General features: G+C 44.8%; 1 protein-coding gene across 7 annotated transcripts in view; it reads right to left on the reverse strand.

Annotated features, from left to right (window-relative positions):
* CDH4 (cadherin 4) overlaps positions 1 to 26,426 on the reverse strand; it is an 803,867-nt gene that overhangs the window by 217,233 nt on the left and 560,208 nt on the right. For all 7 annotated transcript variants that reach the window (XM_053245224.1, XM_053245227.1, XM_053245226.1 and 4 more), the window contains one exon: positions 3,821 to 3,965. In XM_053245224.1, the coding sequence (XP_053101199.1) occupies positions 3,821 to 3,965 (145 nt within the window). The remainder of the gene's footprint in view (positions 1 to 3,820; positions 3,966 to 26,426) is intronic.

Consider the following 26,426-nt stretch of genomic DNA (forward strand, 5'->3'; position numbering starts at 1 on the left):
GACCCAACACTGAGAATCCCTGTCCTAGACTAGGCACCACAATTACATTTCTAGGCACCACGGCTCCCTGGTGCCTGGGATTTGTCAAGCCCTGCAAAGTGGTACAGTCCATTCTACCACCTGGGGATTCTACCAACTCCTTTTGCTGCATGTGCAGATCAGGCATAATCTCCCAACACAAAATAAGCTAAATGGGAAGAGCTGTAGTGCTGTATCTTTAAGGCGCAAGCCGAAACACTTTGTCCCTGCTACACAGTTTGCTACTGTAGCTCGATTCCTCACCAGGCAGAAAAGCTATCAATCCCAATTGCCATTCCCCTTGTTAAAAATAGTGTCCTCTGGAGGTTCTTTCTATGACAACTACCTCAGGCAGTGGAGAAGTTATGACAAATGTTTGCTGACACAATCCAGGCGTCACATGATATTTAACCCTTTTGCTAGGTAAACAACAACAGAACACACATTTATCCAGGGAAAACAATCTCATTACGGCTACCCTGGGATCCAGATTTTACAGCAAGCTTCCTACTGTTCATGAAATAACCCACATTTCTCATTAAAAAAAAATTCCTCCACATTAATTATGATTAAGGCAATTGACAGATAAAGTTTGCAGTCAATTGACTGTCTTATTCTCATCAGACAAATTGATTCAATGGACTAATTACTGGAAACAATTGATTTATCTCCATTCAGGTGGGCATATCATGAAGATTATTAAGGTAACTTTCTCCTGACTAAAGAACATAGAGAGAGCGTGTCTGAAAGAGCAACTGAAACAGCTGACCTGGATGGAAAGACTGAAACCTTTTCACAGGGGGAAATCAATTAAAATCTCAAAGTTCAGATTTTTTTTTTAAGTGTTAAAATTAGACTACTTTTGCTGTTTAGTTTTTGCAAGCTTGGGTTCACACCCATAGAGGTTGCTAACGGGGCATGCAGTGTGAACATCCATTTGGGGATCCAGATTAGATGCTCACTTAACTGCATTTTTCAGAGGGTGCTTACTAACTAAAGAGTCTCTTCTGTCACCAAAAATAGTTGAGGGGATTGGGTGATCTTGATTAGGACTGGGGTGCATAGGGTTAACTCTTTTGCCTCATGTTGTTTACCATGAAAATGGTTCCCGGAAGCTGCTATCTGCTATCTCCCCAAATAGCAAACCCCTTTAGGCAAAAAGCAACTGGGGGGAATTTTGGTGGGAAAGCAACATTGGCGGAAATGATTAACCCCTCTCTTCCTGCATGTTGCAGCCCCAATTTGATTCAGACTCCTTACAACTACTTTTACTTAAATAAGTGTCACTTCTGGCTTCAAACATGCATCTCAAAATGCAATTAAGTGAACATATAGTTTAGCCCTCGGAACTCTGGCTTTGGGATAGATACATCAGAATCTTTTTCAAAGATTGCAAATGGCTCTGATCCTTGAGCCGGAGCAGAGGTCCTGAGTACCATTGGTTTTCAACTTGTGGGTCATGATGATCCAAGAAAAAATTCATGCATGACATAAGGTAGGTCACCTCAGTTCTTCACCTCGTTAGTTGCAATCCAATACTATGTCTTGATCTAGGCTGGCTTGTACAAGTGGCACCAGCACCATTATTTTATTCCTTTATCTAAGCATTTTTAAGAGAAGTAAAAACAGAGAAAAAAGAAAAAGTGGGAGAGAAGAGGACAAAGGTGAAGAGGAGGAAAGAGAGAAAGATAAATAGTTGAATAAATTACAAGTAGACCCTATGATGCAGTTTGGAAGTTGAAGGAGGGATTTGGGTCTGGAAAAGGTGAAAAGTTACAAATAGTTGAGAATAGATGGCACTTATTTCTAGGCCTGAGGATTTAGAGACCACTGACTGAGGCCCCAAAGATTTCTTCAATTAGACACAATTGCCAGAATATCTATGGTCAGCCCTAAATAGTCTTCATGCAAAGTTCTCAAGAGAATGAGCCTAACTTCCTCCCCCATCACGATCCCTTCTGATCCTGGGCTACACCATGCTGTGTGCCTACACAATTGGTGCTGCAGCGAGCACTGCAATGATCCAGAGGCAGGGGAAGGACACCCGGTCACCACATATCCCACAATGCATCACGCTTCTTGAATGGTGCACTTGCGATGCAAATGGAGTCTGTGCGTTTGCAGACACCACACAAATGGCGTCTGCACATGTGTGGAAGCCAGAACCAAGTGCAGACGCTGAGTGGGCAGCTTGGTAAAAGAGGCAGGAGCATTATGGGCTGTGACGGGGGATTTGGGGGAGGCGGTGCAGGCAGCAAACTTGGCGGTAAGAGGGCCTTTTAATCATCTCTCTTGCCGCCCCTTCACAGAGCCAGGGTCCCCCACCCCTACACTTGTAAAGGGGAATCCTCACCAGATTCCCCTTTACAAGTATTGCTGCCTGAGCCGCTGAACCAGTTCGACTGAATGGACCAGATCGGATGGTCAGTTTGATGAAACTGGTTCAGTGCAATGTGATTCAGTTCAAATTCGAACTGAACCACGTTTTTTGGTTTGTGTACACCTCTACTCGTTATACCTCCACATCTCATGGAAGAGCCACAAATGGACCAGAAGCAATAGATTAAAAAGGCATTTTTAGCCAATTTCAACTGATGGTCTCCTTCAGTTGCAAGAATTCACAGGGTAATAATTTGATTTCTTCAGACTCCAGTTCAGATTCAAGTTGCATGTATTCGCATGGGCTGACGTATAGAGCAAGGATGCACTGGTGTAGTGAGACAGCAGGGAAGTGCTGCTGTCACCTGAAAATATATCCCCGAGGGTTGCATAAATCAGGGACATATTTTCAGATGACAAAGAGAGCTTCCTGGGGAAGGGCCTCAAAAATTGCTGCTTCCCCAGTGCAGTTAGCTGGGAAGTTCTGTTAGGCTACTCTCTCACTGTATGGATGCATCCTTGTTTTGTATGTCAGCCAGGGATCCTGTTCCCCACCCTTCAATTCACCTGTACAGAAATCACAACTAAGGCATACCTCAGAGACATTATTCTCTCAATAGGACAAGTCCAAAAGCAGTTTTTTTTTTAAAAAAGGTAAATGTTATACAAGGAGCATGAAACTAAGCCACACTTCATTATCTAAAGATTTGCGAAGCACTATATGAGGCCAGGATATATGAATGACCATCTTCTTCCACATGAACCTGCCCTTCATATAAGATCTTATAGAGAGGTTCTCTTGTGGATGCCATCTACATTGGAGGTTCATCTGGTGGTGATGTGAGAGAGGACTTTCCTGGCAGTGGCTCCTAGAATTGCCTTCTCCTGGAGATTCAGCTGGTGACTTCCTTGGCAGTCTCCATCAGGGTGCAATGCTTTTCTGTTCCGGCAGGACTTCCTTCAAGCTGTTATAAAGTAATCTCTTGGGGTTTCTCCTTTTTGGTGCTGCTGCAGTTTTTAATTGTTGTGCTATTTCTGTTTTTAAGGGCACTATCCCACACGTTGTGTAACACCTGCATTTCTATTTAGCCTGGGTTACTGTGGGCACCCAAGGAAGTGCCAATGGTCTTGTGCAAGAGCGCAAGTGTGCAAATACTAAATTGTATGCCTGTGCTTTGGGAGGGCAATTTACATGATTCCCAATGTAAGTTGCATGCCCAAACTGCTGGTACACAACTTTAAGTATTTGTGGTTTTGACCACTGTTGCTTCCTTAGATGCCCACAGCAGTGAAGGATGATCAGAAATGCCAGCGCAACATTGTGCAACATGTGGACTATTGTTTTCCTTATAAGTTGCCTTGTGTTGGTCCCATGAAAGACAGGATAGAAACATTTCAAATAAATAAAAATCTTCTACTGTACCTGGTTTAGAGCCTTCATCAACAGATCCATTATATACTTGGTTTATGAACTCAGGCCTGTTGTCGTTCATATCAATTACATAGATGTAGAGGTCAATTGGATTCTCCACCTTGTTTCCATTCATATCTACTGCATGTGCTCGAAGCTATAAAAATAAAATAAAAATAAGAGGGAACTTAGTGTCAGTTATGGGCTTTAGAATCTGGAAAGGCAACATGTCACTTTTGGAAAGGGAATATGCCAACTTTAGTCCTATCAACTCTCTGTCAATTTAGAATTCAGTATTGTGAAGATAATGGGTGTAAGATTTTCTTTTGCAGAACTAAGCAGTAAATACTGATAGAGATAAAATATTGCACTGAAACTGAACCTTGACTTTGGGCAACACGGTAGAGTCACTTTCATGCTCAGCAGCAGCAAGAGAGTTTGTGAGATCTTTGGGGTAGGAATAATCTCTTTCTCCATTTTGTTCAGTGGAAAACTAACAAAAGCCAATGCAACTGTTTATATTGTAAAGGTAAGAAGTTTACCAACAAAGTATGTGGAAATTATAGGGGAAAAAACACATATCTTTCCTGGTAGCATCTTACATACAGGAAAGTGAGCCATGCACCCAAGAGAGATGTGGGCTCACTGGCTCTGCAGCTCTCAGCAGGTCATTTGAGCTTCTAGCTTCTCTGGCATCCCCAGGTAGTGTTGGGAGAGTCACCTTCCTGAAACCTTGGAGAAGCTGCTGCCAGTCAGTGTACACAATGCTGAGCTAGATGGACCCATGGTCTCACTCAGTATAAGGCAGCTTTCCGGGTTCCTAGGACAGTAAGGGAGGCTCAGTAAGAATGACACTATGTGCATCATTGCAGTGCCAAACTCACATCTTTCTCAATGGGAGTTGGGTCATTGACATGGAGTGTCACTGACACGGAGACTTCCCTGCTGTCACTAGAAGCACAGACAGGATGCTGAGATCGACGGAGTCAGTGAGCTTGCATCTCAGATGGCTCACTGCGCTGTCTGTAAGCTACCATTTCTGATCCCAAAGGTGCAACTACTTATTGATTTCCAGTATTTATATCCCCAAATAAGCAAGGGGATTGCCCATTGCATTGACAATAGTTAATAAAAATTATCAATGTTAAACATTAATTTGCAGGGAAACTCAAAACAGCACAGTGAGGAAGACAAGAAACAACAGCCAAATATATGTATGAAAAATAGCTTCTTACTTAGGGCGCAGCGGGGAAATGACTTGACTAGCAAGTCAGAGGTTGCTGGTTCGAATCCCCGCTGGTATGTTTTCCTGACTATGGCAAACACCTATATTGGGCTGCAGCAATATAGGAAGATGCTGAAAGGCATCATCTCATACTGCGCGGAGGAAGGCAATGGTAAACCCCTGTATTCTACCAAAGACAACCACAGGGCTCTGTGGGCACCAGAAGTTGACACCGACTCGACGGCACGCTTTACCTTTACTTATGGAAGAGGAAGAGGAAGAGAAGCAGAAAAACCTACATTCTATCCAAGGACAAAAAATGAACAGGGGAATCTTATTTCTGTTTTTTTTTTTTTTTTTTAAATGGCTGGTTTTCAAAAGCATTGCATCAAACTCCACATTATATGTTGTGCAAGAGATCAATTTGCAATGAATAATTTCTGGGGAAACGTGAATTTCACAGAAACTAGCGATATGCTTTTGTACTTAAGTCCTATTGAGACCACAGAATTCTTTATTCTCCAGGTGTCTGTGTAACTTGGCAGAATTACCAATTGATTACTCATTCTCTCAGTCTAGTGCATCAACAAATGTCCATACCTAGAAAAGCTGCAAATGTCTTGTGGAGACATTTTACTGCAGCCAAACCCAGGAACAATAAAGGCAAAAGCAATCAATCAAGAAGAATGAAAAACTTCCGGAACGTACTTCTCTTTCAAGTCATTATCAGTACAAATATTGCCACCTCTTCAGGGTAATCATCTGTTTTTCATCCTAAATGACTGATCTACCATTTTCTCAGACAATTACTCATTGTTCTATTTGTAGGTCATATTTTTAAAATACGTTTCCTGTTCCAGTTTGCCATGTTTGCTGTTACTGATATTGCCTAAGATTGTTACTTCAACTGAGAACTCTACCATGCATTGCAAATAAATAATGTGAGCTACAAATATGCCATAGGCTGCATCTGAGGGCCCCTTTTTGGATGAGTAGGGTTCCCCAGGGATATGTACTGGGACCAGTGCTCTTTAATAGGGATGTGATTGAATCAATTTTTTTTTATTCAATTTGATCCTGAATCAAATTACCTCTGATTTGTTTTGTGTCCCCCTGTATCACCCCAGTTTCAATTTGGATTTGATTTGATTCAATTTGGATTTGGATTGATTTGGGCCACTTATAAAGGTTCTAGGGACACCAAATTTGGGTGGTGGGTAGGTCCCCATGGGTGCTACCTACCACCCACATTTGAAGGCAGTGGGGCACTTAGTTGATTTTTAATGATTTTTTTTAGTTTTTACTGGTTTTTATATGTCCGCCATAGGAAATAATTTGGATTCAAAGTCACCCTATCCTAACCCTAACATGGATCCCCAGCTTTATTATTATTATTTTTAAGTTAAGCTCTAGCCCTTGTAGAAGTGGAGTTATGGAGTAAAATGTGCTTGAAATTGTTTTTCAAGTGTTTAGTTTCTTGGATGTCTAATAACTTTTCCTCATAAAGAATCCCTATGAGGATTTATTATATGCCTTCATTTCCTCTGTTCATTTTGACTGTCATTGGAGAATGCCAACTGTCAACTGCCATGTGCCAACTACTCCTCACCCCAAAACAGGGTACTCAGTTTATTTTTAAAGATTTTTTGACATGTTTAGATTCTTTGGCATCTTCATTACACACCTTCATTTCTTCTGTTCATTTTGACTCCACGACTTTGTGGGTGGGGGTGGGGAATTAATAGCATCCCATGTGCCAACTATCCCCTAACCCACAAACCACTGGGTACTCAGTTTATATTTTAGGAATTTTTGAGGTGTCTAGACTCTTTGGTGTGTAATGAATCCTCATAGGGATTCATTATGAGGAAAAGGTATTAGACACCAAAGAGTCTAAACACTTACTGAGTAGTACCCAGCACCTGCCTTGCGGGTGGGAGGGGGGTGTAGTTGGCACACGGCAGTTGACAGTTGGCACTGTCCATTAGAAGAAATGAATGTGTATAATGAATCCTCATAGGGATTCATTGAGGAAAAGTTACTATACAGCAAAGAATCGAAATACCTGTAAAATAGTGACCACACATTTTGCTCCAAAGCTCCACTTCTTCAAGGGCTAGAGCTTAGGTTTTTTTTTGGTTGTTTTTTTTAAGGAAGAAAGGTGGTGATCTGGGAAATTAATGGGAGGAATCCAAATCTTGAATTGATTCAAATCTAATCTGGCATGATTCAATCTGGACTTGAATCTAGCCAATGAGCCACAGGGGCAATTTGTTCTCTCTCCAAATGACCCAAATCAGCTAGATTCAGGTACAAATCAATTTGTACCCAAATCGATTCACACATCCCTACTACGTAACCTGTTCATAAATGATCTAGAAGCTGGGGTAGGCAGCCAAATGGCCAAATTTGCAGATGACACCAGGTAGTAAAATCCACAACAGATTGTGTGGAGCTCCAAAAAGATCTCTCCAAACTGGCGAGTGGGTAAGAAAATGGCAAAGGCGGTTCAATGTAGGCAAGTGTAAAGGGATACATATCGGGGCAAAAAACCCGAACTTCACATATATGCTTATGGGATCTGAGCTGTCGGTGACTGACCAGGAGAGAGATCTTGGGGACGTGGTGGGCAGCTCGTTGAAAGTGTTGACTCAGTGTGCGACATGGAGTGGAGAGAGTGAACACAGAGATATTTTTCTCCCTCTCTCACAACACTAGAACCAGGGATCATCCCATGGAACTGAAGGTCAGGAAATTTAGGACAGACAAGAGGAAGTACTTTTTAACACAGTGCATAATTAGTCTATGGAATTCTATGCCATGGGATGTGGTGATGGCCACTAGCTTGGATGGCTTTAAGAGGAGCTTAGACAAATTCATGGAGGACAGGTTTGTCAGTGGCTACTAGTCTGGTGGCTGTGGGCCACTTCCAACCTCAAAGGCATAATGCCTCTAAATACCAGTTGCAGGGGAGCAACAGCAAGAGAGAGGGCATGCCCTCAGCTCTTGCCTGATCCAGCAGGGCTATTCTTACTTACTTACTTACTGAAATGTCTTATATACCACCTCCTCCAAAGACTCTAGGCGGTGAACAACAGAAATACTAACAACAATCAATTTAAAAAAATTATTAAAGGGCAAACGCCTGGCGAAACAGGTGTGTCTTAAGAAGGGCCTTAAAAGCAGCCAGGGAGGGGGCTGAATGAATCGGGGGGGGGAGTGTTCTAAAGAAGAGGGGCTTATGACCTTGGTGGTGTGAGAGCTGCTACAGAACAACTCCATCCCATGACACGAAGGTGACATCAGACATTTTGGGTCAGGCGCACATCAGCGTTAGTTTTCCAGAAAATGGGAGAAACACTGGTATGGAGAGAAGCCATAGTATGGGATTCTCCCATGGGGCCATTTAAAGTCTGCTGACGTATACCATGCCCGATCCTGGCTCCATCCAGTCCAGCTTTGTCTATTTTACCTGGCAGTGGTTCACCAAGATCTCAGGCAGAGAAAGGTCTTTCCCTGCACAGGTATCTGATCCCTTAAACTGTAGAGACCGAACCTTGCATTCTCTGAATTAAGAACGTACAAGCCAACCCCGCACAGAGCATCTGTGTGCTCTTTGGGGCAGGCTACCTCTCCCCCCACCCAGTCTCCAGTGGGGCCGAGTGCCGCCGCCGCCAGCGGGCCCACCGAGAGCCTCCCCACCGCCAGCGGGACCGCTGAGAGCCACCGCCGCTGCCAGCGGGCCCACCGAGAGCCCCCACCCCACCCCAGTATCGGGGCCCGTCACGCTGCCGCCTCCTTGCCCCTCGGCCTGTCCTCCTCCTCGCCTTGCCCCTCCTCGCCTCGCCGTGCCACTGGCCAACTGTCCTCTCCCCTGGGTGCGCCAGCCAATCAGGCGCCTCCACAGCCCAGCCAATCAGCTGGGCTGCCGGGACGCATTTTCCCCTGGCACACCCAGGAGAATTATATATATAGATGCTCTACCACTGAGCTATGGCTCCTCCCTTTAGGCCAGAATCTTCTGACCTGACCTTTATGGCACAGGAAGGAGCTGACCTGAAGCAGCATGCACGCAGTGAAGGTAGCGAGAAAAAGGGTAGCAAGGGCAGCTGTAGTGATGGAATGGAGTCTTCTGGCGTCAACACAGAAGCCTTTCTGTCCATTCATGGCTAAAGAAATCAACCATGCCCTCTTCAGCCATTCCCCTCCCTAAACTCCACAAATGCTTCAGTCTTAAACACAACAGTGGCTTGGAAGATATTCAATTGGCATCCATGGAACTGGCTGTAAACATCATTAGGACTGGACTATTGATCTCCCTTCATAATGAACATATGAAGTTTTATACTGAATCAGACTACGGCTCCATCTAGGTCAATAATGTCTGCACTGATTTGCAGCAGCAACCAGGATTTCAGACAGGAGACGTTCCTAGAAGTACCTGCCTTTACTCATTATTTTATTTGCTCCTTTTGACCAAACTCTACCTCCACTGTATGTTTTTAAGTGACACAGAGGAGAGTGTGCAGGGGAGAGGAGAGCTGGTCTTGTGGTAGTAAGCATGACTTGTCTCCTTAGCTAAGCAGAGTCCACCCTGGTTGCATATGAAAGAGAGACTTGATGTGTGAGCACTGTAAGATATTATATTCCCCTTAAGGGATGGAGCCACTCTGGGAAGAGCACCTAGGCTCCAGGTTCCCTCCCCGGCATCTCCAAGATAGGGCTGAGAGAGATTCCTGCCTGCAACCTTGGAGAAGCCACTGCCAGTCTGTGTAGACAATGCTGAGCTAGATGGACCAATGGTCTGACTCGGTATAAGGCAGCTTCCTGTGTTCCTGTGTTCCTATTCTAACATGAGTGCATCACATTTAGCTGATGGTATTAAAATGTTTGCTGTTTTAATCTTCACTCCTTTTCTCCATTTACTTGAATTTGCCTTTTATACTGTCACAAAATCCTGAGTGGGTTTTTCTGGAAGTTGCCTACTCTTTCTGGGAGAGATGCAATAACAGAGATCGCATTAGTGCATATGTTGCATTCTTTTGTTCCCCTGTGCATCATTTTGCTCGCACTGGGTCTCTGTTGCCCACTCTAGAGGTATCGGGAGCTCTGCACAGTGTGATTGGGATTCTACCTTCCTGAATAAGTTGGTGATGTCTTGAAAACTTGGCTACTTTGCCTGACTCGAGAGCACTGTAAATAAGTTAAACAGCCCAGGCTTACATGACCAGCAGCATAACACAAGCACAGACCTCTTGTACTGCACAGGAGGGCAGTACCTGCACACCACCAATTGTGCAATTGCATGTTGGGAATTATGGAAGTAGGGTACAACAAGCGATTACATGAGAGGTCAGTAGTTCAGGTACTGCCCTCTGGCCACCATCACCATGTCTGTAAGAGCCCTGCAGTGTGGCTCAAGTGGGTCTGCAACTCCCATGTTACTATGTGGGTACATAAGCCATTGACCACCATGTAGATCTTTGGAGGACTTTCCTATTCACTCCCTCCATTGTGAAATCTCCTCCATTTCTTCCTGTCCTCTGCTTATCTTTTTCATCCAGTTGCTGATATGCAAGAGGGCCTGTTATCTTATCCCATGACTGCTAAGTTTCTAAATTTTGTCAGAAACCTTTAAAAAATGCAAATGGGCAATAGGGGTGTGTGAGCTGGCTCGATTTGAACCATGTTTCTAATCAAACTGGCCCGGTTTGGGCAGTCTAAGTTCAAAGTGGACTGACCCTGGTTCTAAGAACTGGCTCATGGACCAATTTGGGGGTATACCTGTAAAAGGCAATCCAATGAGGATTCCCCTTTACAAGTAAATGAGGCATTCACTAACCTAAAGGGGGGTAGGGAAGAGAAAGAGTACTGTCTGTACCTTTCAGAGGCTGCGGCAGAGTCGGTGGAGAGACATGGGAGGTGGCGGGGGATGGCAGCCGGGGCTCCTCCAAGCCCCCCGTTGGCCTCCCAAATGACAGCCAAACAGCCAGCTCACAAATCCCTAGCAGATAACACCTGCTATATCTCCTCAAACTGCAAACATGCTTGCTGATATTCTCAAAAAGTTGAAAAAATTAGTGGAGTAGGACTTTCCTTTGCAGAAGCCATGCTGGCTTTTACTCAGCAAGGTGTTGTTTTTAAAAATAAAATAAAATAAAATAAAATCATTTAACAATTCTAGTCTTATTAATGCTTTCTACCAGTTTACCAGACACCACCTAGGTTGACAACCCTATAATTTCCTAGATCCCACCTAAGTCCTTTTATAAATTGGTGTTACATTGGCCAGCTTCCAGGCATCAAGTAGGGAGGCTGATTTTTGCATAAAGTTGCATATTTTAGTTAATAGTTCAGCAATTTTATATCTGAGCTCTTTAACTCTCAAATGCCACCAATTCCCCATGACTTGTTACTTTTAAATGTCATCCTTTGTCACCTCTATTTGATACAGTTTTTCTGATCACTACCTGAAGAGGGGGGGAAATGGTTCTGTCTGAGTATTTCGCTGGCTTTTTCTGATGTGACAACATACGCAAAGAACGCACTCAATTTCTCTGCAATTTCCTTCTTTCCCTCTAGAAGACCTTGTCATTTAATGACTCAACTCCTGTGGGAGAGCTTCCTGCTTTTGGCGTACTTAAATATATGCTATTTTATTAGTGCTCATATCTTCAGCAATTTGCTCTTTGATTTCCTTCCTGGAAATGCCTTACATGCCTGCAGCCCAAGATGCGACTGGTTATTACAGTTCCATATGTGAACCTCAGCTTTCCTCACATTGGTAGGTCCAATGCATATGCATCTTTCCCCTCTAGCCATTCTCTTGTTTTCTTGTCCTTCTCATTTTCCCTCCCTCTAGTCTTCTCTTAGCAAGCCACCTAATGGCACAGTGGGGAAATGACTTGATTATCAAGCCAGTGGTTGCCAGTTCAAATCCCCGCTGGTATGTTTCCCAGACTATGGGAAACACCTATATCGGGCAGCAGCAATATAGGAAGATGCTGAAAGGCATAATCTTGTACTGTGCAGGAGATGGCAATGGTAAACCCCTCCCATATTGGATGCTGTTGAACTACTATTCCCATCATCCCCAAAGGCCATTGCGGTTGGGGATGGTGGGAGCTGTAGTCCAACAACATCTGGGTACCCAGGCTTGCGAACCCCTATTTTAATGCATGTAGATTTGCTTGGACTACCGCAGCCATTTCAATGGAAAAAAGCCAATATGCACACACTGAAGTGCATGAGACCATAAGGAATTGCTGGGTCAATGCTCCTGTACTTACAAAAGCAATCCCATCCAGCTATCAGTCCCCAAACCTCTGCTGGGGGAATCCCCCCTTGCCAGCCCAGTTCTAACATGAAATTAGCCATTAAACAGATGTGTCAGCCAGGACTTGTCTGCATGTACTACTGCAGCAGGTTTAAGTGAGATTATTTGACTCTCACTCGCTGAATTGCTTTTTGCTTGAGAGCGCAAAGCGTGAGCAAATGCATATGTATGTGGGCCTGGTGTGTGCGACAAGCCAATAGGCTTACAGCGCAAAGAAATTACTTAACTCCTAGAGATTTCAAACAAGAGCTATCAAATATAATTAAAACTTTGGCTGGGGAGGGAGGGAAGGAGAGACAGATCTGAAAGGAAGAGATATCTGCTTTGCTCCCTGCTTTATCTCAGAACGGAGGCGTTTTCTGAGCCGAAGATAGAGCAAGAAGGAATCTGTCGCCATTTCAGTTTGAAGATAATAACTTTAATTCTAGCTGTGAATTGGGCTTTTTCAAGGGCAGTCTGACCTTTGACCTATGACATTACGGAATAGCTGCATCTAACACAAATGGGGATCATAGAAGGGGCACAAGTACCAGACGTAAGCGACACAGGCATGGAATGCAGATACCATTCATATTTCACGATTTAAGAATGATGAAATACAAATGATATTTCTTAATACTAAAAAAAAGGAAGCTTGGCAATTCTTTTTGTCACCCAAAGAAGACACAGAGAGGTGGTGGGGGGAGATAAGAAAACCTCTAGAATGCATAGGAAAAAATAGGCATTTTGCCAAAGGAAATCACTATGCCAAGGGAACTATGAGAGGACTCTATTTTTCTTTAAGGTTTTTGATTGTTTTTTTGTGGGGGCAGGGCAGAGGGAGTGACTGAAATAAATAAAAGCAAGAAAGCGACCATAGCAATATCTAATATTTTTTTCCCCAGGAGCATCCACATGCATGGAATTTGTAGGAATGGAGATGGTGATGGGTTTTCTTTTTTCTTTTTTGGCAGTGGCTGAGTTGTCCTAATGTCACAGAGCGGGTGGGGTGGTGGCAGGCAGGAAGACCACTGGTTATTTTCCTCTTCGAACCTCAGCCCTCCATACCACATTACAAACTGCCTTTGAAACACCTGTGTATTATTTAGTTGTGAATAGGCTTGCTATGTTCTCAATTGCATTGCCACAACTGACAATTCCCGGCCTTCAGTTTCATGGGATGACCCTGGTACTAGTGCTGTGAGTGGACAGAGAGAAAATTTTCTCCCTCTCTCACAACACTAGAACCAGGGGTCATCCCATGAAACTGAAGGCCAGAAATTTTAAGACGAACAAAAGGAAGTACTTTTTCAGCAATGAAATAGTTTAAGGAATTCTCTGCCATGGTGATGGCCACTAGCTTGGATGGCTTTAAAAGGGGCTTGGACAAATCTACCCATGGTGACTAGTCCAATGGCTATAGGCCACCTCCAGCCTCAGGGGCAGGATGCCTCTAAATCCCAGCTGCAGGGGAGCAACAGCAAGAGAGGGAGCATGCCCTCAGCTCTGTCCTGTGAGCTTCTCAGAGGCACCTGGTGGGCCCCTGTGTAAAACAGTTCTTCTGCATTATGTCTATTTTGGCTATAAGTCTCTCAAAATGTTACACAGAAAGAGATGAGACATTCTTCCATTTCCAGGGGCAGCTTGCTACTGAGTGTCACATTTAGTTCCCCACCACCTATAAGAACATAAAGAACATGCCTTCCTGGACCAGGCCCAAAGCCTGATCCTGCATCTAATGCAGTATCCTGCTTCAAACAGTGGCCCAACAGATGCCTCTGGGAATCCCACAGGCAAGAGGTATTTGCATGTCCCCTCTCCTGCTGTTGCTCCCTTGCAACTGGTATTCAGAGGCCTCCTGCCTCTGAGCCTGGAGGTAGCCTACAGCCATTCAGACTAGTAGCCCTTGATAGACCTGTCGTCCATGAATTTGTCTCAGCCCTGTTTAAAGCTATTCAAGTTAGTGACCATTGCCACATCCTGTGGCACCATATCCCCCCAAAACACAGGGTTTAAAAACTTTACCTTCATGCTCAAAGGATTGGTAAAGCTTAATCCCAGAAAGTACACAACCTAATTTCCCCCCTGCCCCATGTTTTTGCCTATTTCCATGCATGGAAACATTTTCTGAAGAGCCAGAGTGGCTAGGCAGGGCTTCTAGTGATCAGTGGCGCAAGGCATCCATGCTCCTCACAATTCCACATCTTTCCCTTATGTTTACTATCCTCTGGCTTCTCTGTCTGGTTTAGATGGCTTTAAAAGACGAGTAGACAAATTCATGGCAGATAGGCCTATCAAAGTCTATATAGTCATGATGCCTGTATGGAATCTCCAGTTTCAGAGGCAGTATACCCAGAAGCGCTCTTACCCCTGGACTTCGGCCCTGAAGTCCAGGGTCTCCCCAGCCCCTGGGGAACCCAAGTCCTCTTTAGTCTGTCCTCTGTGGTCACCCGGCACAGCATGATGATGCTTGATTTGCAGGGAGTGGGGGGGAGCTCCAAAGGCCTTTAGGTTCAGGCTCCAAAATTACCTAGGTGCACCTCTGAGTATACCACTGAAGATCAGATGTTGGTAGGCAACAGGAAGAAAAGGTTGCTGTCTTGTGGCCCTCCTTGTGGGCTTCCTGTAAACATCTGGTTGTCCAGGATTCTGTAAAAGGATTCTGAACCCTTCTGAAAGAGTGACTTGGCCTGATACAGAAGGCCTCTTCTTATGTTCACCTACAGCCCACCTATGCCCAGTTTTCACTTTCCTCACTCGTTCCATTCCATCATTCCTAGCTAAAACATTGCAAATTCTTTAAAACCTCAAATACCGGAGACAACATGAAAAAATCTAATAGAATAATTTATTGTGACTGCATTATTTAAAATGACTGCAAAATGCATGCTTTCTTGAGACTGAAACTGGAATTTTGTGGCATGGAACATTCACAGCCTAGTTAGTGTCCTGTGAAGAGGTGGAACTCTTTTGAAACTGATTCAAATGGCCAGTGCTAGAAACAGAAGATTTGTCTAGATCGACCATTGGTCTGACTCTGTAAAGCTGTTCTTAATTAAAAGCTGATGGCCTTGGGACTTAATTAAGTCCAGAGACTATCAGTTTGTCTATGGAATTAATTAAAATCCATAGACTACAATGATTTTTCTGTACTGTGCAAGTTGTACCTCAAGTAGGCACAGAAGGTTAAAAAAAATCCTCAGATATGCTGAGATTGTCTTCACACAGGTGTATCTGCTGGTTTCCTTTTTCAGAGATCTGGGCTTAGAGGTGCTAACTTTTAAACTAATTCTTAATCTAAGAAGTAGTCAGGACTGACTGCCAGTCTTTCATCAGCAGACCAGAGCAGAAAGCATCCCTCCCTAAAAGGATAATGCAGTATTGGGCTACAGTAACAGAGGTATAGTGTGCAGATCATAGAAATAATAGTCAGACCTCACTTGGAATACTGTGTCTGGTTCTGGGCACTGTATTTTAAGGACACTGATAAACTGGAACAAGTTCAGAGGTGGGCAACAAAGATGTTGAGGGGTCAAAATCATAGGAACAGAGGAAACTGCCTTATACTGAGTCAGACCATTGGTCCATCTAGTTCAGCATTGTCTACACAGACTGTCAGCAGCTCTCCAAGGCTGCAGACAGGCGTCTCTCTCAGTGTGATCTTGGAGAAGCCAGGGAGGGAACTTGGTTTCTGCTTAGCAAAGGGAATGATTCATGCTTGTTACCACAAGACCAGCTCTCCTCCCACCAAGTCCTATGAAGGAGCAGGATATGTTTAACCTGGAGAAGAGAAGACTAAAGGGGAATATGATAGCTATCTTGAAGCATCTGAAGGGCTGTTGCATAAAAAAAGAAGAGGACCTCTTCTCTGCTGCTCCTGAGGACAGGACTAGAACCAGTGGGTTGAAATGACAAGGAAGCAGATATAGGCTAGACATTAGAAGAACATTTTATGTGCTCAACACTGGAAGAATCTGCATGGCAGGGGGTTTGCAACTGGGGTACTTTGTTGGGTTGCTGATAGGATTTTTCTTCCTTTTCAAGCTTTGTCTATATTAAATGCAAAACTTATTACACCGAGATTGTGGCCATATTTTCTGTTCGGAACATAGGAAGCTGGATTATACTGGCCAGATCCTTGGTCTATCTAGCTCAGTATTGTCTACAATAAGGTCATTCACACAAACACTGTTGTGTGTCGCTGGTGGGGGTGGGGTGGGGAGGCAGGATCATACTTACCTTCCCCCCAGGCAGGGTGGATTTGATTTAAATCAAACTGATTTAAATCACGATTTAAATCATGATTTAAATCACTAGCAGGGTGGATAAAAATAAAAAAAATCCAATTTAAATTAAAAAAATCTGATTTAAATTAAAAAAATCTGATTTAAATAAAAAAAATCCGATTTTTTTATTTAAATCGGATTTTTTTTATTTAAATCAGATTTTTTTTATTTTTATCCACCCTGCTAGTGATTTAAATCGTGATTTAAATCGTGATTTAAATCAGTTTGATTTAAATCAAATCCACCCTGCCCCCAGGCAATCCATGCTGCTTCTTTGGCCCTGCCGCTCACACGCCCACATGAGCTGTGCTGCAGCGAGTGTCAGAGGATGGGGAAACAGAGCCCAGCCTTCATGAGGAGTGCTGTGCACTGGGGGATTTCCCCGCCACCAGGTGCTCTGCCCACCTGGATCTATGAATGCTCAGGCTGCAGGCAGCCCGAGCATTCATACGACTGGGGACTAGGATTGAAGGGTGCGGTCGTGCCCTTCTACTGCAGTATAAACCCTGGTTAAAAAAAAATCAACCAGGCTATCCTGGTGAAGAGCACGAGGACTGGGACGGATCCTGATGCTCCACATGAGCCGCCCTACCCAGGCAGGGCTGTGCAAGCCCGGGTAGGGCTGCTCGTGTGAATGAGCTCAATGATTGGCAATGGCTCTCCAAGGTTTCCGATAGGAGCCTTCCCCAGAGATGTCAGGGATTGAGCTGGGACCTTCTGCATGCAAAGCAGACACAACAGCCTCATCTCCCTCAAATGGGAGGAGAGCTGGTTTTGTGGTAGCAAGCATGAATTTCCCCCTTTGCTAAGCAGGGTTCACCCTGGTTTGCATTTGAATGGGAAACATGTGTGAGCACTGTAAGGTATTCTTCTTAGGAGATGGGGCCGCTCTGGGAAGAGCAGAAGGTTCCAAGTTCCCTCCCTGGAGGCATCTCCAAGATAGTGCCGAGAGAGACTCCTTCCACAGCCTTGGAGAAGCCGCTACCAGTCTGTATAGACAATACTGAGCTAGATGGACCAATGGTCTGACTCAGTAGAAGGCAGCTTCCTATGTTCTTAAATGAAGGTTGTTCTGAGTTATTTTCTAAAGGAAACACTCCACCACCACAAAGTTACATTACATTTCACATGAAGGACAACTGGACTCTCCCTTTCTCAGGCTCCTGTTGTATTAAGCAGCTTAACCGAAGTAGTTAGATACACCCATTAAGTCCACCTTTTGTAAGAAGCCAATCAGGTGGCCACCATTTATGATCCAGAACAAAGCTATAGGAACCTGTAGTAGACAACAGTGCCTTGCTTTCCAACTCCTCGAAGCAATGCAAGAAAATGGCATCGATTTTCCAGTAGGACAAGAGGCAATTTTTAAACTTTGCATGCCGCCTTGGATGTGTGCATTTTAAAAACAACAACACCCACAGAAAGACAGTCTGGAAATATTTCTACAAGTAAAATGAATAATTTTACAGGCCAGTGGTTTGTGACCATTGGTCCAAAGCTGGCTTCTTGAGTAACTCTGTCCACAGTGATGGATATCGAGCCAGGCCATGTCACACCTGTCTTCTCTGAAAACTGACCGTCATCGATCAGGAGCCCTGACTACAACCTTGCTGCCTCTGGCCTTTCAGATCTTGCTCTACTTGTTCTGGTATTGACTGTGTCAGTTTTGGCCACGTCTTGGTGGCTGACAACCAAGATCAGACCCCTGCTGAGGCCTGTGGGCCTCCCAGTGACCAGTCCCAGGGCCCCAAAGAAGGGATGTGGATAAAGAACATCTTTTGAAATGGAATTGGCGATGGGCCATTGTGGGAGGTAGGACTTGGGATCTTGGCTTGCCACTTCCACCTTGCACCCAATGTATATCCCTGGTAAAACTAGTTCCGGACCAAGATCCTGCTCAGTTTGCCCAACAGACACAGGCCTAACTCTCATATGAACCATCTGTCTAGGTCATACCACTTCAGACTGTTGGTTGTGGGAGGGAGGTTCACATGCTTTAATTATCCTTCATCATGCTTAAAAATAAATAAATCCCTGCACACAGAAAACTAGCATGCCAGGGAGCAAGTTATGCGAGGACTATTCTCTCTGATATTTGCTTTTCTACATGGAAGAATCTTTTTTCAATACGGGAAAGCATTCAGTCACCTGAGCTTTTACCTGCAGTCTGAAGTGGTACTACCTAGACCAGGGGTGCTTAACTTCAGCCCTCCTGCAGATGCTAGCCTACAGTACCCATATTCCCTGGCTGTTGGTCACTATGGCTGGGGATTATGGGAGTTGTAGTCCCAAAACAGTTGGGGGGCTTAAGTTGAGCAGGCCTGACCTAGACACAGGTTTCATACCTCAAGTGAACGCTGGACCTGTGAATGGTTGGACTATCCATCCTTTATCAAGTCAAAGGGTAATAGTTTTCTCATTACTGCAGTACTATGAGGAGAGAAACAATAGATATATAACTTCTCCCTGCCTCTAAACTGCGCGGGGGGGGGGGCGGGGGGAGGATTCTGGATATAGGGGATTGAAAAACCTACACAGAAGCTACTTGGTAATTTGCTTTGTAGTTTGGGTTATAAAAACACGTCTCTCTCACACACACACACACACACACACACACCACACACACACAATCTCTCATCCACAACTGGAAATGTAAAGAAGATTCTGAAAATAGTTTTATTCCAAACGAGTTCTATTACAGGTCTAACAAATTAATTCAAAAATTACTGTTTCCCCTCAGTGCAAAAAAATAGTGTTAATTAGAGAAATGGATGATGAACATGGACAATTAAAAAAAACAATGATATAATCATTGTGAGCATGAGGCAGTGCAATTAGTTTGAAAGGAAAGCATGGGTTGAAAACTAGAGATGGAATGAAGCAGAGCTCTGATTAATATCTGCACTAATCCTGATTTTAATTGATACAGAAATTGGAAGCAGGAAGGCAGCAGTAGGAAAGCTCAGATCTGAGTATGCTTTAACAGTTCTGATGCGCACATGGCAATCTCAGTGCCTCACCTAATTGTAAGCCTGAAGCATGGATTGGAGAGCTGTGCAACAGAAACGCAGGTTCCAAGTAGGAACTGCTGTAGATCTATGCACCCCAAGAGTATTTCCACCTGCCGAGGATCTAGCTTTAAAATGCTACTACATGAACAAAGAAACAACATAATTAGCTACTTGCTATATTTGGGCTTAATGTTAAAATTCAGAACCAAACCTGTTTCCAGAAGCAGATTCCCCCAAAGTTGCTTTTAATCATACCTTGTAATTACCTAAAGCATCTGCTTTTTACAGCTACTTACAGGAGATCTGGTTTGACTTGTAATATGATTATAAAATATTTCAGTGATGCGTTAACCATTTCTGCTAGGTGCACATATGCATACATATACACATGCAAACACATGCAAATACAATGTGCATTAATCATTTACACTTGCTGCATGCATATATGCATGTATACACACAAAAAAAACAATGCAGCTTAGATTTTGCAAAGACAAATACATTCCTAGCTACAGTATTGATGTAAATTCTCCTCTGCCCAAACAAAGGCTGGCTGAAGCATGAAACTCCCACAGAGCAACAATCAATCTCATCAGTGCCTTGGCTTCCACTGTGATGGCCACTGGTATGACGCCAAAATCATGACCTGGGTTTTGAGAGAGAACGAGAAAAACAACCTCCATCCAAACTTAGGGTTTGCCTGACATATGTGAAATCTGATCATTCTATCTGCTATGGAATCATTCTAATATGCTCATCAGCAAATGAGTGAATCAGTGAGCCTCATATGTTTTTTGGGATGTGTTTATGTACATCTCTGTATGTGTAAATGTCTGTTTATCTAGTTATATACGAAGACAGATATATGGCTATGAACAAGTGGAAACATGCAATTTGTCGTGGAAAAAAATTGTGTAACCTATTCACTGACACGATCAACAAAAATCGGGCTAGCAGAGGCTGGCCCAATTTTTGTTGACCGTAAGAACCACCGGGCTCGCAGCCAAGCGTGGTGGTTCTTGAGCGGGTAACCCGCTCGAGAACCCCTGCTAAAAAGCAGGTTTGCGGAGCGAGCGCTCCAGCAAACCTGCTTTTTAGGATCGTGAGTAGCCACGGCGTGCCTTCGCACCATGCCTACTCATGAGTAGACTCCCGGCTCTGGGGGTCTCCCCAGTATGACCTGTGCGCTCGTGCAGGGCATACTGGGGATTGCGGGGGCAACACGGACTCCACTCCCCCCTCCCACCCCCCCGCCGGCTCCATCACGGAGCCGGCCATTGTGTGGATGGCTGATCCGGCCACCCAGGGCTCCCTGCCCGCTCATGAGCGGGGAGAACGGGCTTAGCCCGCTCATCCCGCTCACTGCCCCAAACCGGGTCTCACTGATTGTGAGACCCGCTCCTCTATATTGTTGTGGTTGTTGTTGTCATCATTGTTTCCCCCTTTTTCTGAAGACCCCAGGGCAGGTAATCAACACATTGCAGTTGGGGATGATGGGAGTTGTAGTTCAACAGCAGCTGGAGGTTGCCAACTCTTGCTCTATTGGCTGGTTCAGATGTCATGATCCTCCTGCTATGTGAATGTGGCTTCTAACGCTGCCAGGTCCACATGCACCCTGTTCCCTTCCCCTCCCCTCCCCTCCTCAGCTCTGCTACAGAGCCTTGATACCAGCATTCTGCTTCTTCAAACCAGGGTTCTGTGGATTCTACAAAGCCAATAGGTGTGATTTAACTTGGCTTCCAAACCAGGATGTGTAGTCAGCTTCAAACTTTGGTCTCACATCCTGGTTTGGAAGGCAGAGTTATACCAGAATCTCGGGCTTCACACAAGCCATGGTTGAAAGAAACCAGGATTCCTGACTGCAAGACAGAAGAGGTAAGGGGAGGAAGAGTATGAGAGCTCATAACTCCCCAGGGCTCATTCTCATACCAGGAAACTGGGGTTTTCCATTCTGTCTGAATTGAGTGTGCATCGTAACTCCATGATACACAAGTCCCCAAGAAGTGCTAGCATCCCCTCCCCCAGCTTCAAAAGCAATCCATCAATACTGAGGCTGTTCTCATGCACACCCTAACCCAGGCTAGGGAAGCCTAGACTGGGTTAGGCTGTGCCTGAGAACTGCTGGGATCCTGGTGCGGCAGAACTGCCTAGCCCTGCTTTGAAATCCGGTCTGAGCGAGCCCTGAGTGAGCTCCAGGATCATTTGCTGGCTGAAGCTATGTTCAGCCCCAGCGGACACAGAGACAGGTGCCTATAGAGGCCATAATCCCCGGGGGTAAAACCCCAATGCATCGCATATGACTCATGGTGCATTGTGCATTGTGCATCATCCCGGCCTCCGGAGCTCCACACTGTACCATGCAGTGTGGATTGTCTGGGAGCGCAATCCATGTTCCCAGAAAGGTCAAGCACTCATCTGGGGGGGAAAGGTGAGTTCAACCAGCCTTCCTCCCCACCTACCCACCACCTTGCCCAGTTGTGTGAATGGCCTCACTCTGTTTCTTACTACTACTACTACTACTACTACTACTACTACTTTTTATATACCACTTTTCAACAAAAGTCTCAAAGCAGTTTGCACATGCACACAAAATAAATAAATAAGATGGTTTCCTGTCCCCAAAGGGCTCACAGCCTAAAAAAGAAACACAAGGCAGAAACCATCAATTGCCACAGGAGGAATGCTATTCTGGGGCTGGATAGGGCCAGTTGCTCTCCACCTGCTTAATATAGAAAATCACCACTTTAAAGGTGCCTCTTTGTTCAGTTAGCAGGGGTCTTAAATGGCTTCCACCACAGGGAAATCAAACCTTCCACCAAATGCTTGTGCATTTCTCATATGAGAATCAATAACAGCTTCTTGCTTTGTCAAACTAAAGTCCATTTAGTGCCGTATTCTGTTCCCACCACTGACCAACTGCAGCTGGATATGCCTGAAAGCTCACAAGCAGCTCATGGAAGTGATTATCATCCCGTTACATGCCTTTAATATGTGATTAATGCTGCAAGCATGGAAGCAAAAAAAGCATGCATGCAGGAACAGCATTCTGGCTTCAGAGTCATGGGTGCCCAACCCATGCATAAGACAGAGGGTTATTTTTTGCAGATCTCCCCTTCCCCTGAAATTGCTCTGTGGCACCTGAAATCATGTCCATGAGGGCTGTGTGACCTTCTGGGACATACTTTTGGGTGGCATAGAGTTTTTCCAGGGGAAGAGGAGGTTAGTGAAAATTGCCCCCACCATGCACAAGGTCCCGCATGTCAGACAGGGATGTTCCCACTGTGCACATGTATTTTTTTGGCTGCATGCACACAACTTTAGTAAGGATGTCAGCCAACAACAACAGCAGCAGCAATACATGTTTATCACAGTCACACAGTTATGTGTTTAGGTGTAGAGATGTAGCTATAATTGAACAAGGTGGGACAAATGTCCCTGGGCCGCTGAGGGAGGGAGCCCCCATTGGCTGGTCAAGAGCTCGTTCTTAACTCTCATGTGTGGGGAATCTGTGATATTATTTGCATAGGAGTGAGAGAAACAATGGCAGCACTGGGGGGGGGGGAATGGAGGAGCACAGAAGGGGCAAAAATGCATTGTGCATTGCAACTGTGTCCCACATATTAGATTTCTGAAACAGAGATGGGAGTCAGGTGGGGGGCAAACTCTTTGTCTGGGACAGAATTTAACCCCCTTCCTTCCCCTGTAGCCACCCCTTGAGAGAAAAGGTGTGTAGAGAATTTGTTTTTCACCATGTTGTCCTTACAGCTCTTCTGCATAAAATACACTCCCGGGGTCCATCTTCACTTCTTGTCTCAGGGACCACTCCAATCTTTTAAGATACTCCCTAATGTCATCCATATGACCATTATACCCAGAGCTGGGGAGGGCTGCAGGCCAGGGAAGGCAGGGACATTCTTACCTTCTCCCACATGACCACCGCTGCTTCTCGGCCATGCTGCTTTCGCGTCCACATGATCACCACCGTAGTAAGTGGTGTGGTGATCTGGAGGCTGGGGGAGTGAAGCCGGCTTCCAGGAATTCCACAATGCACTAGGTGGGCTGCATGGTACATTGTGGAAAATCCTGAGGTCGGGTTGCTCCTCCCCCCGGTCTCTATAATTTTAATGGCTGCCAGCAGCCTAGTTGTCCACACAACTGGGTGGTAGGGGTGTGCAGAGCTGGTCAAAATTGAACGGGTTTTGATTCCAGCTGGCCGAGTTTGAACTCAAACTGAACTGGCATCAATAAAGGCAGCCAATCCAAGTTTGAACTGAACCAGGCCTGGTCCATTACAGACAGGTTCGACACAGTTCGAGAGTTCAAGGGGCTATGCTCGTGAGGGGGTCAGTGAGAGGGCACCTTACAGGTGCCAGTGTCTCCTCTAAACCCTGGCGCTTCCCTCAGCAGAACGGATAGAGATCCCAGCAGCTCTCATGACCAGATCTACCCAAGTTGGAAGGTGCTAGCCCGGCTGGACCTGATTTTGTAAACAACCTCCCTGTTTAGGTGTATCTTAACACATTAATATTTCTGCCTCAAATAAAGGTATTCACACAACTGTGCAGGAGGACTGGAGGGAGGGCAGGTGGGGGAAGGCAGGGTGCAACTCAGCTTCCTCCCAGATGATCACGGAAATGCTGCTGGGAGTGTGGCTCATGCTCTCATTTGATCTGCACTGCTCCAAGCAGTGTGGATCACGAGAGGCTGAGATGATGCATCCCGGCCTCCAGATATCCTACAATGCACCACGCAATGAGCAGTACCCAATGAGTGGTATTGAGGGATACCCCCATGAGATGGACATTCTGGGCATCCAGCATACTCACAACCCTGGCGCCGGGGTTAAGAGTGCGCTTGAACCCTTCAACCTGGCTAAAGGCCAGGATTAGAAACTGGGCTACCCATGAGGGCAGCAAGAGGATTGGGCTTGGTCCTGGTGGTGCACACGGGGAGCCAAACCCAGGGCTAGGCTTCCCGTGTGCATAGCCGTAATAAGTGAAACGGCCCCGTCTTTCCGACAGCGCCCACCTTTACAAACAGATCTCTGTTTTATTGAGAATGATGAAATGATTCCCCCACCAGACTTTGAACCTATGCAGAAGCCTGCTAAGCCCATGATCTCTGATTAAAGAAATTCCTTATTGGTCTCCAGAATTAGGAACTCAACAGGTTTTTCTCCTCACTATGAATAAACCATAATGAAATCCAGGCAGCTATTTCTAAGCACCCCTGAACATTCTTGTCTTAACTCAGGATACTTAATAATGAACACTTGTTATTAAATAGTCCAGGGTCACATAAAGTCATCATTATGAGAGACAAAGTTATTTCTTTTTGACTGAGACTTTCTCATACTAGAATCCTAATGACTCCATCTGAAGCATTACTCTGAAAGCTTCTACCCCAATTATACCCCAATTATAATGACCTGGCACCAGTGAAACATTATTGACAGTTCTGAAGCAGCACAAAACCTGTCTCAAACATTCCTTTTTCTGAACATCTTCTTGCTTCACATTTTGCCAGGATCACTGGAGAAAATAATTGCATGTGTTCAAGGAGGATAAAAGAGCATTCCCTTGTATTCCCCTTTAACCCTGGGGGAAATCTCTTCTTCCATCTAGCTAGGAAGGTAATATACTTTCTTTATCCTTCCACCTCTGTCCACAAGCTATGTCAACACAGTTAAATGTATGCCAAACCAAATATGGTTTGGTGGATCAGCACCTGCAGAGGAACTCTTAAGATGATTATGTCAATGCATCTGACCCAGACAGTGTCATGGATACTTTAGAGCATCCTCCTATGACTATTTGGAAAGTCGTCTTGTTTGGAGATCCTAAAATGCATGTGCCTGATGCTGGTATAGGGAACTAAAGGTTAGGGACATCAGAAGCTGATGTCAGACTGTTGGTCCATCTAGTTCAGTATTGTCTACACTGACTGGCTGCATCTCTCCATGGGAGAAGGAGTCTCTCCCAGCCCTGCCGGGAGATGCCAGATTTCATAAACTTGCTGGGATTCATATCAGGCAATCCAGTTTAAAGGAAGCAGTTGAGGCAATTCTCACGATCGCCAAAAAGTGGGCTAAGGGAGCCTAAGGGAGCTTCTACCCCAATTATAATGACCTGGCACCAGTGAAACATTATTGACAGTTCTGAAGCAGCACAAAACCTGTCTCAAACATTCCTTTTTCTGGTTCGAATCCCCGCTGGTATGTTTCCCAGACTATGGGAAACGCCTATATTATTATTATTATTATTATTATTATTATTATTTCAATGTAGCTATGTACTGACTTCAGGATGGAGTCACAGTTTGTTTGTCTGCTCCTCACTTCCTGTCCTGAATTCAAACTGAAAGGTTCTCCCTCTCTCTGCACAACAGACTCTTAGTTTATTTATTGTTTTCTTAGCCTGTGTTTTAGTTAGGCTATATTCACACGTAATTTGGAACCTGCTGGAGATGGAGTTTCAGTGCATTGACCTTTTGCACCGACTATCCAAATGACCACTAGGGGGACTGGGAGTGGACGTAGTGAGTGAGGGTCTCCTTACCTGTCCCTGCTTGCCTCTACTCTATGACCCCTGCAATGACGTCTCAGGTACTACCTGTAGCGAGTCACTCCTCTTCCTTTCCTCTTAGAGAGCAGATGGAAACATCTCTCTCTCCCTGCCTATTCATTATGTAGGTTGATAGATAGGATAGGTCTTTCCTATCTCAAGTGTACTTCACCAATAAATCTACTTAGCTTAGATTGTACAACAATCTCCATGCATGT

The sequence above is a fragment of the Hemicordylus capensis genome, chromosome 4, assembly GCF_027244095.1.
Source record: "Hemicordylus capensis ecotype Gifberg chromosome 4, rHemCap1.1.pri, whole genome shotgun sequence".
NCBI lineage: Eukaryota > Metazoa > Chordata > Lepidosauria > Squamata > Cordylidae > Hemicordylus > Hemicordylus capensis.